We start from the raw sequence: 19,184 nt of genomic DNA, 5'->3' as shown, positions 1-19,184 counted from the left end.
ATATATTTTTTGCTCCCTCAGCGTCAGGCTCTTGGTGGATGAACTAAGACTACTTCCTATTGGCCTTGAACCAGGAAGAAGCTGGGAGGGTGATTGGTCAGTGCGACTTCTGTAGAACGAGGCCATGACCGCTCAATGACCAAAGAGAGGGCTAGCATGCAGTAGCCAGACAGGTTGTGGGCTCAATTCCCAGCTGTCCCCTTTGTCACCTTGTGCAAGACACTTAGCCACTTAAAAGTTTCTCTAATGAGACTATGCACGTGTTCACACACACACAAACACACACACACATACACTCAAAATGACTGCGGTAGGCCAAACATTGACTAACGTTTCAACGTTACAAACATCTTCATCAGAGTCCTGGTGGAGAAGGACTCTGATGAAGACGTTTGTAACGTCGAAATGGCTTGGATGAAAGCTTCAGCCAAATGACTAAGTAAGTGAGAGCCTACGGGAGACTGCAGACTGAATCCCAAACATGGAACACGTGCACAAGCCGAGTCTATTTTTGAACTCTGTCGATACTGTGGGCTGAGGATATTTGTTTACGGTTGAGATCGAATAACTTTCATGAATGTTGGCCTTTGTTTCTTCATAAACATGTCCGCCTCATCACTGAACAAATATAGAAATGAGTTCTTAAGAGCTCTCATGACACATCTTGAGCGAGAGATGTGTCATGAGAGATGAGAGACATGTTTTCTGTGGCTATTAATGCGGTTTGAAGTTTCACTGGTCATTTCACAGTGACCAGTGACAATCCTGTGTTTACCACCTCTGAGGTAAAGGGATACAGTAAATACCACAGTAAAGTGTGTGTTACCGCAACACTCATGAGAGGTCTGTTCTAACCCAGCTTGACGCTCTATCTGAGGTGAGGTGGCACAACAACAACATGATCCGCAGGATGGGGCCACTCAGCGCACATGTTCAGGCAAGACTCCACTGCTGTGAGCACACAACAGCTCTGATCTAACGTGAAGGGCCGGTTTCTCCGCCGTGGGCTAAGCTTACGCTAGTCCTACAGTAGGCTAGAGAAGAGCAACTCTATTGGCCCACCAAGAGCAGTCATTCGCCTCTCGAGCTTCCCAACACATCAGAATGCAGTCAGGTTTGGTTTCTTTCTTTACTAAACGAAGATCTCTGGTGATAAAAGACCTTCCAGTGCTAAGACTTGATTTAACCTAAAAGTGCAAAACACCACCCTGGAAATCCAGACTTCTCATGAGAGCACAATTTGAAATCGCTCAGTGAGTCAATCTGGAAATCATGACACTCATTACCCATGTCCTTGAAGCCGAGCTGCACCAATCACTGTTGTATCTGATATAGACGGGCCAGAGGCGAGCTAAACAGGTAATGACAGCGCTCCAACATCAAAGTCTGGAATCAGTCAGTAAACATTTGTCGTAGTGTTACCAATTGTGTTGAAGTCCAGAATCAGTCAGTAAGCATTGGTCATAGTGTTATCCAATTGCGTGCAGTGATATTCTCAAATGCATGCTTGAGGCACTCCTTGAGTTGGGCCATTTTCATTACTGATAGCCAGACCCTAAATCTCTCTAGATGTGGGTCTGGATCTCCAGGCTAACAGAACCCTGGCCCAGTAAGGAAATGGGAAACAGATTGCACTTATATAGTTTTTATTCTCCTCATAGCTCTCAACATTCACCCACTCACACACATACAGACTCATACACTGATGGCAAAGGCTGTCATGCAAGGTGCCATTGGAACTGCTCATTGGAAGCAGTGCTGTGAGGTTCAGCATCTTGCTCAGATACCTCAACAGGGTCAGCAGGAGTCAGGCTCGAACCGGCAGCCTTCCGTTTCCCTGATGCCTCCACCACCCCGAGATAAGTGTTTAGTTAGTAGGCCTAGAGCATCGACAGGCTGTAGGATCGTTGAGGTAAAGTCAATGAAAAGTTTAAGATAAGATTGTAGACGATCTTACTTGAGAGCTACTTTAGCGTGAGCAACAGCAAGTGTCGAGACTGATCCGTTCAAAGATGAGCCTTCGATGGAGGAGGAAACCAGTAGGCATTACTATCCCCTAGTGCTGGTATTGACAGATGCAGTGGTAACTCTAAGATCTCCTCTGTACTGCATCTCAAATGTTATTCTACTGCTGTAAGTTGCTTTGGATAAAAGCATCTGCCAAAAGAATAAATGTGAATGAGCCCAGAGCTGACTGCATGCCATGGTGGTGATGGCAGGTCTAGAGGCAAATGGCCGCTGCACCACCACATTTGAATATCAAAGAGGAAATGCTACATGGATCTCAACTATTCGGCATAAAACCAGCGACTGGGTAGAGGATAACTTCATGGAGTCAGAGAATAGAACAATTTCATGGAATCAGAGCATAGACCAAAACCAAAGAGCTTTGTAAAACACAGCCCTGCACCTAATTGCCCACAAAGTAAATGTACTGCATGTACGGTATCTGCATTATTGGGCCTATGAAGTTTGAGTTGCAGTAGTCATATTTCAATGTTGTCAATGTTTGATGTTTCTTTCTCTCTCTCTTAACACAATGAGCATCCCAGAGGAAGCACTTACTGGCTGTCTCTTCCTCCTCATTTACGGTAGGTAGCAACGCACACATACAAGCACACTGTCCCACACACACACACACACACACACACACACACACACACACACACACACACACACACACACACACACTGACTCTGTGGTGTTAGTCTAAGTATTGAAGTACTGTATGTGCTTAATGAACAAATTTGCATACACTCCACCCACTACTTTACAAATGTGTGTAACAGCTGAATTCATTAAACCCCTGGAATAGCAGACTAAGGGTACTGTAGCTCATATTACCCAGTAACATACAGTAGGCTACTGTTTCAGCAGACCCTGATACAATATATGTGTGTGGGTGAAATTACATTTCTACATTTAGTGGACTATCACAAAACCTGGTAAATCTCCAGAGTGTGTGCTGGAGTCAAGTCCAAAAAATGTTATAGACTGAACCAGGTGTATTTCAGTCATTGTGGTTTGAGATAATAACTCTAAGTTGGGCCTCAATATGCATGTTTTACAATTCTTGAATTAGAACCAAGTGCAACTATTAAAAGGGATCTTTTGTGCAGCAGACAAACTTGACACCTGTCTCAACACACACACAAAAAAAACCAACGGAAAGGAAGAGTGCTAACCTGGGGATAGGCCTACATCATACACACTGCACCCGTGTGAAGTGCCAATCACAGAAGGCCCAGGGGAGCCGTACTGCACAGTCCTGCGACTCTTGCCAAGACAGAGACAGCAGCTGATAGAAAAACTGCATTAGAGACAAACACCTAATACAGTCTCCTCCAGACCAGTACAGCACTGCTCCTGAATCAGTGTTATGTGACTGTGCCAGTAACCAGCAGGGTCATTCCATGCCAACTGACCAGAGCCTTGCAGGTCAGCCCATCATGGATTATTATGAAAAAGCCCCCCAAAACAATTAAATAAAATGTGTGCGCAAACATGCAGCTATGGAGAAAGCCTACAAGCTTTACTGTAGGTTAGTGTCACATGGACATTCTGCTGGCTCTCAGAGCTAAAAAGGAGAAGCAGGTTTAGTCTTGCAAGCTCAGCAGCACGTGTGGCTGTTGGGATGTTGGCTAAGAAGAGCTCTGGTTTCTACTTCCCCTTCCTCACACTTTCTTCCGGTCTTTGTTTTCTCTAGCACACGTTCATGTGCGTCTGACTCTGAACACATCCAGGCCACGGCCAAGCCAAACACTGGGGGTGCCTCTCATTTAGTCTTTTATACATCCTCCCTTCCTTCCTCCGTCCTCGTCCTCACTGATCTACATAAACAATGATGGGGCAGCAACAATGGGATAGTCTATCCAGTGTTAGTTATAGATCAGTGAGAACGAGCCTGGAGGATCGAGCATCAAGGATCGAGGAGAGATGTTGAGAGGCACCCTGGGAAAGACGGCACCTTCTCTCTGGGCCAGAGTCGTGATTTGAGAGTATTTACACGTGACGATGAGACGTGGACTACGAGCTGGCCTCCTGTGATGACCGCGGGCAGCCCCTGCCTGTGTAAACATCGCCTCCAATGAAGCGCTCTGCTTACAGGCACCGACACCAGTGCACCAACACTGTTACACGCCCACGCACACCAGCCACCACACATCCAACTGACAAGCATTCGGTTAAACAATGGACTTAACGGAGCGATGCAGACACAAATAGGACTGAATCACAACTGACACGGTGGCAGCGGCAGCAGAATTTAATGCTGGTGTGCGGGGTTGTGCTGAAAACAATGGGGATCTAAAGTAATCGAACACTGAAAGTGGAGCCGGCGACTATGTAGGGAGGCTTAAGGCATCCATTTCTCAAACTTAAGATTCAGACATATTCTCGTATCCATTTCTCAAACTAAAGATTCGGACGTGTTCTCATATCCGTTTCTCAAACTAAAGATTCGGACGTGTTCTCATATCCGTTTCTCAAACTACAGATTCGGACGTGTTCTCATATCCGTTTCTCAAACTACAGATTCGGACGTGTTCTCATATCCGTTTCTCAAACTAAAGATTCGGATGCCTTTCCATCCACCTGTCCAGTTGGGCATCTGTCTCATCTTCTCTGACCTGCATTGTCCCGTGCGGGATGTGCCGCAACAAAGACAGGCTCTCTCATTGGGTCAGGGCCACACTTCGAGAGCCATAACGCGCAACGAACTGTGAGTTACGAGCTGGACTCCTGACATGAGCAATGGCAGCCGCACTGGTTTAAACAAACCGTCCATCGATGGAGATCCATCTCTGGGAAGGGAGGAGAGATAATGACATAATGTCATGGGGAACCTGGACAGAGCATGTCAATTCCACAGGGGAGGAGGGATGGAGAGAGGGAGAGAGGGAGAGAGAGAGAGAGAGAATAAGAGAATCAGAGAAAGCATGAGAGCTAAAAAAAGACAAAAAACAGATATTAGAAAACAGACAAGATTGGGGTAGAAATATGAGAGAACGAGAGAGAGACGAGAGAGAGAGAGAGAGAGAGAGAGAGAGAGAGAGAGAGAGAGAGAGAGAGAGAGAGAGAGAGAGAGAGAGAGAGAGAGAGAGAGAGAGAGAGAGAGAGAGAGAGAGAGAGCGAGAGAGAGAGAGATGGAGACTGACAAATGAAATTAAGACGTAAGAAAGTGGAATTTTGCAGAGGGGCAGCAGAGTCCAACTGGCGATGGAGGGAGGGACAGCGAGAGACGAGGAGAGCCGATGACATAGTCGATGAAAGAGACGGGCTGTCGGAGAGAGCTAACAGATTGGACTTTGATTCCTGTATCATAGATGCCTGTGATTCAGCCAGAGTGATGTGTACTGAGTACACACACACACACACACACACACACACACACACACACACACACAAGAAATCAGAGGTATACTACACTGCAGTGTGCGGACTGCAGTGGGAGACAACGTCTCATGTACACACACACACACTCACACACACACACAGTCAGTGGAACAGACGGCGTGCACATGGTGAGCTCGCCCAGATCCCACGAGGCTTATGCATAAGTCCCCATATCCACAAGACACACACACACACACACACACACACACACACACACACACACACACACACACACACACACACACACTACATACGGAGAATGGGGGGGGGGCATTAGCCCATTTCTCACCAGTGTAAACGGATTGCACAGAAACATCAGGCTGTGTGATCTTACAGGGTCTGACTGCCAATCCCTAATGAGGTGCAAGAACGACTGCTCAGCTTCAAAGTGTCAGCAAGCACACAGACGACAGGCAAAGCCCATTGATCGCGAATCCGCCAGCGCAATCAGCAACACATGCCCTCGAAAACACACCTAAGAAACCAGCTGAACCCCGATCTCGCTAGACATCCTCACGACTAGCAACTAAGCCATTATTTCGCCATTAGCCACTGATATGCGGCTACGCTATTCTTTTTTACATGACTTATTCAAAAGGAATTCTGGTGTCCCCATTTTCATGGTGGGGTATATTTAGCCAGCGAGCCCTCTGGTGGTGAGGGGCTTCTCCTCGACCCAGATCGAGGCCATACAGCCTTAGCCTATAGCTCTAGGCCAGCCACTGACCTCATCGGTGGCCAAGCAGATCCCACTCGGAGCATATGGCCTCCGTGGTTTACTCAGAGGCCACGCTGAGAGGCAGAGGAACTGGACCATCCTTGATCCTTCACTGAGACACTAATAGGCCACGCTGAGAGGCAGTGGAACTGGACCATTCTTGATCCTGAGAGGCAGAGGAACTGGACCATCCCTGATCCTTCACTGAGACACTAATAGGCCACGCTGAGAGGCAGTGGAACTGGACCATCCCTGATCCTTCACTGGGACACTAATAGGCCTAATTCCCCCTAAAGCATTGCAGCAGCATCTGCAGGTTGACGTGACGTGACGTGACATGACATTTCACATCATTGGACAGTCTCCTGCATGCGTATGAGTTTAGCCTTGTCCTAAAGTCTTGGAGGGTTAATCCATACAGTTAATGGGCTCCTTGGCATACGGTATACAGTAAACCAAATGCTCAATGGTGTTTTAAGCCCCCAACATCGTCTTCCAGGCAGCGTTGCCACCATCGACTTAAAGGCACCTAAATCCTGACACTAACCTTAACCTTAACTCATGCCTAAACCTAGTGCCTTCCAGGCAATGCTGCCTTGAAGACAACGTCGGGGGCTTAAAACACCAAGAAACAAACCAAATTTGTAGAACTATAAATGGCCAAATAGTGACTGCATCTAACTGGCACATGAGGAGACAGGGGAACTGCCTTAAATGCCCCTATGGCCTCGCCTAGTGTGGAGTGGCGTGATCCTTGTGATCAGGCCTGCTAGATCACGACCCAAACATCAACCGGTCCCTGGGAGTCCAAAGTGCTAAGCCAGGCTAGGCAGGCTAATAAATGCACACGCTTCACTCGCTAACAGCGGCTCTGGGTAAAAGCTACTCCTGAATAATACATGCAAACGCAGTGATGACTTTCCATAGTCGATGCCACTCTACTTCGAATTGATCCACGTGAGTCCCTCTTCGGAAAAGACTATATCGGTCTGTTTGAAGCCTGTCTGAAAACAACAGGTCTCAGTTCAGGCTCTTTGGTAGAGAGCATTTTGACTTGGCTATCTAAAAATGGAGTCACGGACATGTGAAATTAAATAATTCTGATACAGTGTTTTTAAGGAAATCAGATCACTGCAATATTTATGCGCTTAGCAACCTGCTGGAGAATGGACACGGCATGTCCAGTGTTGCCTCATATGGTCAAGCCATTGGAGAAATAATATTGACACAAGAGGCTAGAGCAAAACACGTTGCTTAGATTACAGTACATGACCCCACTCGGTCTGCCCAAAGAACCCCAGATGTCTACGTTTTTTTCACCCTAATATTTTCCTACACACATACTTGTCTGGCAGCCATTTTATTTATATCCCTGATATGCCTTCAGATACAGATAGCCTAGAGTGTGTGATTTATTTACTGCTGATAGTAAAAAGCTTATTGTACATCATGTAGTGATGATGAACTGGGAGTGTGTAAAGAAACTGCAGTACTATGCAATATCTTTTATATGCACACACATCCACAATGCAATCTGGGAGACTGTGCCTTGCAAGCAGTTGTGAAGCGCCAATCTGTGACCAGTGACCACAGCTCACCTCTCCGCAACACTGGTCATTGCCACTGATCTCTAAAGGCAGTGGGTTCAATTCCCGGCTTCCACCGTTGTGCCCTTGAGCAAGACTCTGGGGAGGGAGACTGGCCCTTGTAATATAATTGACTTGTAATATATGTTGCTTTGGATAAAAGCTGTCAGCTAAATGACTACATGTAAATGAATGAGTAAAGATTCTTTAGAGATCAGTGGCCATTGCAGGAGCTGAAGCCCCAAGGGACCTGTTTCTGCCATCTGCCTATAGGATGCTAATCTGTAAAAGCCTGTTTGACACATATAATACTGTAGGCCAAATACCAAAGTCCAGCGGTTTGCTGTATAAAATCACAAGCTAGCACTGCCTGGGGCTTCTCTACAAAGTGTCCCATTGGCCAAATACCAGCTTTGCTAATAGGATTGCCATTGCTGCTATTTAGCATATTAGCAAGTCAGTTTATAGGATTTATGCAATTACATGAGTCTAGCACTTCTGGAGTAAATAAGAGTCTTTAAGCTTCCATTGTTGCCGTTTTGTCCTAAGCTCCAGCTCTTTGGTGTTAAACAACAACTCCCTCATGTAGTTACAGTACAGTACGGCCCTCTCACCTAGAATAACCTTCACCAAATCTGAGTCATTGCACTGCGCCACACACACACCACACCTGCAATCTCACTCAAAACAACATGATCTCACTCTGTGCGTGTGTGTGTGTGTGTGTGTGTGTGTGTGTGTGTGTGTGTGTGACCATTCCACTTGCACAGGCAAAATAGAAGTACACTGAGAATATTACTCACACACAAGAATTCTGAGGCATTACACGGTACATTCTAGAACCTAAAAGCACCGTTTCCAGCCACTGCATCTCCAACAACAATGCATACCGACCCAAACAAAAACCGTGACCCAAAAAACGAGACAGAAACCAAACAGTGGGTTTTGTGAAGCATTCCACCCTTAAAGAGACCCTATGCAACTTTTTCATAGTCATAAAATCACTTAGAAATCGTTGTTTTGCTTGACTGACCAGTTTTATCGAAAACAGTCACATTTCCTCCCGCCCCTAGTGTCCCTATCCGCTATTACAACCTTGCAACTTTCTGATGAACGATCGTCTGCTGTTTACATCTGGAAGTCAGAGACGCGTAAGGAACAAGAAGAACCACGCTTGCAATTTATATATTTATATATAGCCTATATATGTATAAATATACACGCTAAAGCTGTCGGGGAAGCTCTGCAGAGAAATATGCAAGCATAAAACGAGCGAAAACGAAAAACGAAACCGAAACCAGAGATGAAATCGCCAATCCTGCATTGTTCCTCTTTAGTGAGAACATTAATCTAGTGTATACTCACTAACACAGTCACTAAGCTAGTCCCCAGCATGCTCTATGGCAGGCTTCGGCAGCACACACAGCACACACAGCACACACACCGAGTGCTCTTGATGAAGCATGCTGGAGCTCAAGGGCCCAATGGATGATTGGGCCGGTATGGAGTGTGTGATAATGAGCGGCAAGGAGGGCCATTTCAGTGCCAGGACATCCCTGAAGAGGGTACCCACACACACACATACAGTAGACAAACACTCTCTCACACACACACACACACACAACCACAGACAAACACACACACATATAGGCACACATAGACAAATTACACACCCACACGCATCCACAGCCAAATACACACCCACCCACACATGTATACACACATAGACAAACACACACACACACACACACACACACACACACACACACACACACACACACACACACACACACACACACACACACACACACACACACACACACACACACACACACACACACACACACACACACACACACACACACACACACACTCTCCTCCTCCTAGCCCCCCTCCTTCATCCAAAAATCATCCCATACCCTTCAGCTTCTTCAACAGCTACACAGGTGAGGTATCCATGGTAACCAACGGAACACGGGCGTGCAAATGAGGCTCTGGGCAGCCAAGGAAGCTGTCGAGAGGTCAGCGATGACACCACTTCCTTTTCTAACACCCTCCTTTCTAGCTCATTCCACTTTCCCTGCTACTGCACCTCAACATTTCCTGCAACTGCCTGTCAAGGCAAATGTGGCATTTCATTAGGAAGGCTCAGTTCTTTGGGAAAAAAAATAGAATAATTACTGTGCAAATCCAATTACGATCCTTGGCCAAAATGTCAACCGATAACCTAAATACAACAATCTGTCCTACATTCAGCAGAGTGTGGGTGGAACGTTTGCTTCAGGCTACAGCATGTGCTTTTTAAATACTGTGGTGTCAGAGGCGGGAGATGTGAAAGCCTGTATTGTGTACCTAGGCTATGAAGCTTGCATAGGCCCACTCATGTGACCCTCCCCCATCATTACCCCTACACCTACACACACACACACACACACACATACACACACACACACACACACACACACACAGACCCCTCATCTGCTCTGGTGTCAAGGTTCGCTCTCTCATCTACTTGTCTTGATGCGACCCCCTGCCCCCCTATCCAACCCCCACCACCACATCCAAACCCCACCCCCTCAGTGCACCATCTCTAACTGAGGAACAGGCTCCCTAAGATTCAATCAGGAGACACACAATACAGCCATTCTTTTTTTCAGCCCCCAGCTTCTGTCTGCGTGCTTCTCCCTGTGAATTTGGCTAATTGAGCCGGTCAGCAAGGTGAGTCCTGATATCCATCACGCTTCCTGCATGTCTGTTTACCAACTTTCTCTCTGGTTGGAGAACTTGGACCAAAGATCCTTCAGAACCCAGGCGTCTCTGCTTGAACACAGCCTATAATGACTCCGATTATATATAATCCGATCCATATATTCTTAAAAAGAGTGATTATTCTAAGTTGTGGTTGATGTTCATGTTCATAAGTGGGGACTCTAGAGGCATGATGATATATCATAAAAAACTAAACACTTAAAAAGGATAAGGTAACTAAGAGCAGACATCACAGGCACTCATTTCACATTCAGAGGCCACTACGGGCATTTTTAATTCATTAGGTCACCCCGAGCTCCAGCATGTCTGTGACCGGCGCGGTATACCGAGCGGGCGAGATCGCTGCCAAAAGTGTGAGAGGCCCGTCGCGGCCATATGGCCTCCCCTTCGGCCAGTTTTGCGGAGGGTCACTCTTCACTTCCTCTGGTGCAGTGGTAGCGTCCTGCTCCAGCTGAGAACAGTTAGGACATATGCTACAACTACAGTGGAGAACCGTTTAGAACTGGCCTCTATTTTCGTCCTTCACACACACTCGTGATCTGACAATCTGACAGCCCTTTAGTGGGCTGGCCATGATAAAGGCATACTGTAAATTCATAATCCTTATCCTATGTTCCGATACTCCCAGATGCACCTCTTTTCTCACAGTGCTACAGTAGGTTTGGCTGCTGTATTCACACAATTGTGGACGTTTGCAAGTTTGGGTGACAAAGTCAGAATACCTCTGCCACTCAACAGGATAGACGGCAGTTTACTTACGCAAATTACGATTGGACAAATGTGAACTGCATCTTGGCCAAGTTCCAACCAGTACAGTAGGTTTCGTCCATTAGAGCTAGCTGTTGTGATTTGTGAGCTGCATTATCAATATTTGTTTTAGTGATATCAGGACGAGAGGGCAGTAACATGTCCCCCCTTAACCTCCCACCTCCAATGAGGTGGCTTCTGCATTGAAGGACATGGAGGTCCAATCCCTCAATTTGTGCGCTTCTGTGAATGAATGTGTGTGTGTGTGTGTGTGTGTGTGTGTGTGTGTGTGTGTGTGTGTGTGTGTGTGTGTGTGTGTGTGTGTGTGTGTGTGTGTGTGTGTGTGTGTGTGTGACTGTGTGTGTGTGTGTGTGTGTGTGTGTGTGTGTGTGTGTGTGTGTCCTTCCTGCCTCCACAGGTTTGTGAGAGTGCCTGCCAGTCGTAGACATCACTAGCGTCCCATGCATAAACTCAATAAACCCATGAACTCAAACACACACTTTACACACATACTGCAACACGTCCTGGCCTATCCCTCATGCAGGGATGTCAAGGTAGAAGCACAGAATAGCTCTCTCTCTCTAGTAGTGACGCATAGAGTGAATGTGAGTGTGTGTGTGTGTGTGTGTGTGTGTGTTGTTCTGTGCTACCTTTGACAACCCTGTATAACCTGTATAACACACACACTTAATTACACACACAATCACACACACACACACACACAGCCTCCACAGAGAATTCTAACTGCCATGAAAGCCTGAGCAGGATGGGCCATTATTTGGCTCCCAGCTGTGGGGGTGCAATGACTCATGGGAAAAGGGTTCAGCAGAGCAGCGCCTCCAATACAAACACTCTATTACCTCAGACAACTAACGAGGGAGAAGGAGATGGAGAAGGAGAAGGCTGAGGTGAGGGAAGGAGAGAGAGAGAGAGAGAGAGAGAGAGAGAGAGAGAGGGGGGGGGGGGGGGATGAGAGGAGAGATGATGACACACAGAAAGGACTTCTCAGTTGAGGAGACAGAAGCCGAGGTGTAGGCGATATGAAGAAAGATGAGAACAGAAGAAGGAAAAAGAAAAAGAACACATGTGCACACACACTCACTCTCACTCACTCACACACACACACACACACACACAAGAATGTTACTAAGCATGAATTCTTCAGTAAAAAGGAGGATATGATCAATGAGGTAGGGAGGGAGGAATGAAGACAACAGACACTTGAACAGGGAGCCACAGCAAGCAATCATGTAAGGAAGGCTAGCGTTCAACAGGCTAGCGTTCAGCAGGCTAGCGTTCAACAGGCTAGCGTTCAACAGGCTAGCGTTCAGTAGGCTAGCGTTCAACAGGCTAGCGTTCAGTAGGCTAGCGTTCAACAGGCTAGCGTTCAGTAGGCTAGCGTTCAACAGGCTAGCGTTCAGTAGGCCATCATTAAGTGGGCTTGTGTTCAGTAGGCTAGCGATCAATAGGCTAGCAAGCATTCAGTAGGCCATTTTTCAGTGGGCTTGTGTTCAGTAGGCTAGCGATCAACAGGCTAGCAAGCATTCAGTAGGCTAGCCTAGTTCTTGATAACCATCAGTATCTGGCCATCATTGCTTTCAACAAGCACTCCCCTCTGACTCAGTCATAGCATGACACAGGCAAACCATGATGATGTCTGCGGCAGGATTGCAGCAATAGCAGCGGAGAGGAGAGGAGAGGGGCCGGGGTGACCTGATTCTTGAGTTGGCAAATCTTTCTCTAGCTGGATGCAAATCTTTTTGCGATGAGATAAGCTTACATTAAAAAAGCGCCCTATGTAGGAATCAAACAAAACCACTAATGGCTGACAGACAGGAAATGATCTGTGCCTGAAATTCTCAAATAAATTCAAAGACAATGTAGAGTATAGCCTTTCTTGTCATCGCACATGGCCGAGCTCAAGCCTGAATTCAGGCACCACGCCTGAACTCTATCAGGCCTGAAAACCAGTAATGGCTGACAACAGCGGACAGGCCTACAGTACACAGCGCTGTGCTGAGAGAGGGAGAGGGAACGTTCTGTAGCTGCAGCGCCATGCAGCCACTGTGTTCCCTTCGCCAGCCTAACCACTAATCCCAAACAAGCCTGCTAATAAGTCTAAGCACTGACATGATTAGCTGCGATGACACACACACACACACTCACACTCACACTCACACACACACACACACACACACACACACACACACACACACACACACACACACACACACACACACACACACACACACACACACACACACACACACACACACACACACAGTAGCAGCACTGCTTCACAGGCAGATGGAAGCCATCCAGGGCTTTTCCCCCAACATGCATGCAGATTTCCAGTGCTCCGGGCGCTGTTCTCATTTGCAAGGCGCCCCAGTCAAAGCCCTGCCAAAACAAGAGCCAAAGTGACTGGCTTCTCATTTCTACAGGAGCTGAAGATTCTGTTTTGAGAGACAGTTTGTGTTTGTGCGCTTCTGTGAATGACTGTGTGTGTGTGTGTGTGTGTGTGTGTGTGTGTGTGTGTGTGTGTGTGTGTGTGTGTGTGACTGTGTGTGTGTGTGTGTGTGTGTGTGTGACTGTGTGTGTGTGTGTGTGTGTGTGTGACTGTGTGTGTGTGTGTGTGTGTGTGTGTGTGACTGTGTGTGTGTGTGTGTGTGTGTGTGTGTGTGACTGTGTGTGTGTGTGTGTGTGTGTGTGTGTGACTGTGTGTGTGTGTGTGTGTGTGTGTGTGTGTGTGTGTGTGTGTGTGTGTGTGTGTGTGTGCGTGTGTGTGTGTGTGCAGTCTTTAGAGTCTAGAAGGTCTGCAGCTTAGCAAAAAAAGGAAAGTACTGCTATGCTGACAAGACCAGACCATGTTGTGATCTGGACCAGATGCAGTGCACTGACAGACTTTCAAAATCCATCACAGCCACTGTCCAAGTCAGTGGGTCACCTCAGAGAAAGCACGGTCGTGTGACATAAGCCTCAGAGTCTTCAGCCAGCAAAAAAGCATTGAGAAGTGCTGCTGCTGCTGCTGCTGCTGCTGCTGCTGCTGCTGCTATCTGACTGACTGAATAACTGGCCCTGCTGTGAGGTGCAGCAGATGCTGGGCACTGATACCCAATGACTGTGACATCAAGGTTGCAGCTTTATGTCTGTCTCTGCGCTCTAGTCACTGGGTCAACCCCCCCCCCCCCCCCCACCCGCTACAGCAGGTTTGGGAGAGGCGCCCGGCGGGCGAATCAGGCACGTGGAGCGGATTTGGGTGGAGGTGGGGCTGGGGCTGGGGCTGGGGGTTGTGGGGACTTGAGAGAGGCCAGGCCAGCCTCTGGACCTGCTCCAGATCAGTGTGCAGCGTGAGCTTCCTGCTTCTAAACTGTACTGTGCAGAGAACGTCACTTCTTGGAACTGAGGGAGAGAGAGAGAGAGAGAGAGAGAGAGAGAGAGAGAGTGAGAGAGTCAGAGAGAGAGAGAGAGAGAGAGAACTTAACTCTGTGCTGGCAGATTTGCTACATTGATGTAGAAAGTGGCAGAAAGAAGAAGGGAGCGGTTACAGGGATAGCTTGAGAGGGATGGGGGGGGGCGAGGAGGGGGGGGGGATTTGAGATTACAGCCAGCCAGTGTCAGGCCACGCTGAGGACAGATGGACGGGGGGGGGGGTCACATCCCCTTCTGAGCCCTGAGTCAGAGGCCAGACAGGACTGTCCACTGCGAAGGTCAAGGGTTAAGAACACCTGTCAGTCTTGAGAAAAAGTGACAAGGGCATCTTCTGTATGCTTAGAACACAGGCCTGGATGTTGCTGTTGAAACGACTACAACTTCACTTGACTTTCTATAACTCACCATCTTTAACATTTATAACATTCACAATTCAAACTTTACATTTGCTCGGGGTTTTTCAGCGTTATTATCTTCATACAAAAATACATTCCGAAAAAGTCCTGCCTCACGAAAGTCTGAAACAGCTATTCCTTTTCAATAAACAGCTTCCGCATAGGTTAGGACATGATAATTACGCTGCAATATGAGTCAAAGTCAAAACAGGAAGTACTGTTGCAAAACAAGATGTGCTGCTAAACATGTAACCGCAAGACAGATGAGATGAAGTCACTCCTGAATTAAGCAGTGAATCAAAAGACAGGCGGTTATCTCACAATGACTAGACACGCACCACTGTTCGGACTCGTTTACCACTCAGCAGGTATTTTTCAATGGGAAAATTCAACAATCAACCCGCGATATAAAAAAAAAAAAAAAAAAGGAGACTCATCAAGATTTAAAAAGAGTATCTATCTAACGACATTACAACTAAACACACACTCGAACAATCACACACTCAATCGCAGCTGGTCTGTCAGTCAGAGAATTCTCATCATGCGTAAAATGTGCCCAAAATACACTGGCTTGTTGCACCTGACCGGGGCCGAAATAATTGCTAAGCTCATGTCCGATAGCGATGATGACAAAGAAGTTCTAGCACCGCAGGGGTGCAGAGGTTACGGACAGCCTAAAGGCTTGCCAAGCCGTTTATACTTGCTCGGAAGTGACTCTTCTAGGAACTGACCGGTTTGCTAAACAACAGGGCGAGCCATGCCAACAACATACTGTAAGTCACGATGGTGAGACGAAAAAGCAAAGCGTTACCTTTTGCTTGGCAGTCGGCGCAGAACTTGTTTTCTTCCAAAGCAAGAAGGGATGTAAGGACTGCTTGGTATCTGTCAATGTCTTTCACTGATTTTCCCGTCATTTTCCTCTTCTCCCACGGTCGCTGGTTACGCTGCAATCAATAACTTCCGCTTTACGAGGACACTCGAGACGAAAAAAGTAGGCTACTGCGTCCGTCTTGAAGAGGACAAGTAAATGTATTATCAAAAGAACGGAAAAGCCTATCTCTTATCTGGCAACGTTAGCCTATAACTGCTAGCTAATAACCAGCAAGCTAGCTAGTTAGCGAACCAAACTAACGTTAGAAGCAGAGAGTAGCTCTTCTCTCTGATTCTTTAGATGATGGATGCAGCCGATTATTCTTTTCTTTCTGAAACACCCGCGTGTTGTCCTCTTCTCTCTCCCTCTCGCTTAAGCCCAGCACAAACAGCAGACAGCGGAGCACTCTACCGTTACCAGACCTACTATCCAACACTAATACGCTAGCTCGCCGTGTTCACGTTTAAACCCCACTACTATGCGGGTTGTAATTCTTCTCCTGCCTCTTGTGAAGTCTCATGATAAGCAATAGCGCAAAAGGAATTTTGCTGCCACCTACAGGAGGAGACTACTTGTAAGATTTAGTAGCCAACAAAACATAGGCTATTCTAAAAACAGTAATCGAGATCAGTTTTGTTAACCTTAAATTAATCACATCTGATTGTACAGTGATCTCTTCCCAGAGCCCTAGCGCTCAGTATCAACATGATCTCACCGACGTTTTCCTTTCAAAAAGTAGGCTATGACGTGCAAGCTTGAATATGCAGTGCTCTGAGTAGCCTGTCTCTGGCCTACAGTAGACTATCCTGTGGGGCCATCTGTTGGTCAAATATTGGGACAGCATTTTGCAGAGGAAATGAATGAAGAAGTCGCTAGCATGATCATACAGATGCATTACTGCTACTTTCTGTAGGCTACATTTAAAGGTCACTGCCAAGCATAAACTGTTTTACCTGAAGGCCTGATAGTCATGCGTGGGCCAAGGTCAGAATAAATTCTAAAATTCTAGAAGTTTGGCCTCCACTGCAAAAGTAAACTGCAGTGTGGGCTATTACCGTTTTTGCTAAGGGGGTGCCATCATATCCCGGACCTGCACAACTTCAGGACCATGGACAGGAGCTTTCTGAATAACTCCCCCCTTACAAAAGACGGTGGTCTATCAGACCCAAGCCCATCACCAGCATGGTTGGCTGTGGGGGGATCTGGACTTTTTTTGTCAATTCGATTTCAAGGCGCCTAACCCCAAGCTAAGTTGCCCTGGAAAAGAACACCAGGTGAAAAACATCAAGGTCAGTCAAAAGGTGAGTTTGTTTATGTTTATGCTTCTATGTAGATTATTGTCTGCTGTTTTTGTCCAAAACAACATGCATTATATTTTAAACAAAGTCAATTCAAGTCAAGTTTATTTATATAGCGCATTTCATACACAGAAGTCATTCTATGTCCTTCTTGTACATAAACAAAAGCAAACAATAATAACAAAAGCATAGAAGGGTAAAAGCCAAAGCATAGTTTCGAAAGTAAAGAATAAAAAAGAAAACATATAAGACACAAGGTATTAGTACGCAAAAGCATAATGGGGCTATAGTTTAAAAGTGTTTAAAAGTAATAATGAAAAGAAATTAAGTCTCAGGGATAGTGATACCTGTCAAGACATATATTTTTTTCCATTCAGGGCCAAAATGCCAGACCACAGGGCTTGATAGTCCAACTCATTAACACCCAAATAGTTAACACTAAGTGTTTCAGAGAAACCCGGGAGAGCTGTAACTCTCAAGCCATAAAGAACGAGACGTTACACTCTGCCTGTGCCTGATCTGTCTGTTATAATGACTGGACAACTTCACTGAATCCCCCTATGTCCAACTAAGGACAGAAGTATTACAAGGAACAGTAGTACTCAACTGGAAGAGTGCTCTGTGAACTGAGAAATGATTATATACCACAAACGTTAACAGACAGTCACAAAGCAATTCAAAATCACATCCAGGGTGGCGTGACACACTAACATAACACATAACCCATGGGGCAGAATCAATTAAAATGTTAGCTAAAAGTGTGGCTCTTTGGAAACTGTGAGAATGATCCTAGTCAAACACCCAGTGAACAGCAGAACTATAGCCTATGGAGATTTTTAAGATAGTCCCAAACTGTGCATGCACACATATTGTATGTTTCCTTTCAGGGCCAAAATACCAGACCACAGGGCTCGATAGTCCCCCTCATGGTGTATTAACACTCAAATATGACCACTTATAGTTTCAGAAAAACCCAGTAGAGTTGCAGCTCTCGAGCCGTAAAGAATGAGCTGCTACACTATGCCCGATCAGTCTATTCTGTCTATTCAGGATCACAGGGCAACTACTTCACACTTCACTAGTTCCTTTGCCCTAAGGACAGCAAAAGTACTACAAGGAGCAATAGTACTCACCCGAAGGGTGGTCTGTGAACTGGGCAGTGAGCATGTGATAGGAAAAAAGCATCTGAGAAAAGTTTGGTCTTAAAGGTGGGGTAGGAGATCTTTGGTGCATGCTCTCTGGGGCATTTTTTAACATATTGCTTGAAATACTCTTCACACCCCTATTCATGGGTTTCATCAGGTCCCTTTCCACAGGTGTATACAATCAAGCACCTCGATTATCAATGCAGACTGCATGGTGCTTGATTGTATATATACCTGTGGAAAGGGACCTGATGAAACCCATGAATAGCAACCAATTAATAAAGTTTTGACACAAAAATGCACAAAAAAGTTTTAGTGGCCTCTAGAACGAACAATCCAGGAAAAACACTACCCAATCATACTGATTGGACTGTTAACGATGATTGGATTCTGATGCATCTATCAAACTGCAATCTGCTCCTCCCTCCCGCTCGTGAACAAGCATTGAACGTTCCTGTACTCTGGAGGCGTGGCTTCGGGGGAAGTCTGCTTGAACATCACAGTCATTTTGATTTTTTCCCCCACTTAAAAGCTCATACAGCTTTACAATAGGTGTAGGCTATAAATACTTCTGATTAAGGAGAGTTTCTGCCCTGCTCCCCACAAGGTGTGTTATAAGCACGGCTTTGCATATACAGTAAGCACGTGCTGTGTAGGCCTGCTATTCTCAGCTTGAACAAGCCTACTGTACAGTATTTCTGTCAGTCTGTATCTGTCCTGGTATGCCATTGATAGCCTGGCTCACACACACCAAACCAGTTCTTAAGAGCATATTGGAAGGCATGTACAGATTCATCAGGGTTCCTCGGCTACCTCATTGGTACATTTG

At 46.3% G+C, this 19,184-nt stretch overlaps 1 protein-coding gene across 2 annotated transcripts in view; it reads right to left on the bottom strand.

The window, feature by feature from the left end:
* The window catches only part of smap2 (small ArfGAP2), a 32,474-nt gene extending 15,917 nt beyond the window's left edge, over positions 1 to 16,557 (bottom strand). Inside the window, exon 1 of one of the 2 annotated variants that reach the window (XM_062528672.1) lies at positions 15,853 to 16,557. In XM_062528672.1, coding sequence (XP_062384656.1) covers positions 15,853 to 15,955 — 103 coding nt within the window. In that variant the 5' untranslated portion in view covers positions 15,956 to 16,557. The remainder of the gene's footprint in view (positions 1 to 15,852) is intronic. The other variant, XM_062528671.1, reaches the window with a different exon arrangement.
* Between the last annotated feature and the right edge of the window lie 2,627 nt (positions 16,558 to 19,184).

Source organism: Sardina pilchardus, chromosome 24 (assembly GCF_963854185.1).
Source record: "Sardina pilchardus chromosome 24, fSarPil1.1, whole genome shotgun sequence".
Lineage (NCBI taxonomy): Eukaryota > Metazoa > Chordata > Actinopteri > Clupeiformes > Clupeidae > Sardina > Sardina pilchardus.
This window is presented reverse-complemented; position numbering and strand designations above follow the sequence as displayed.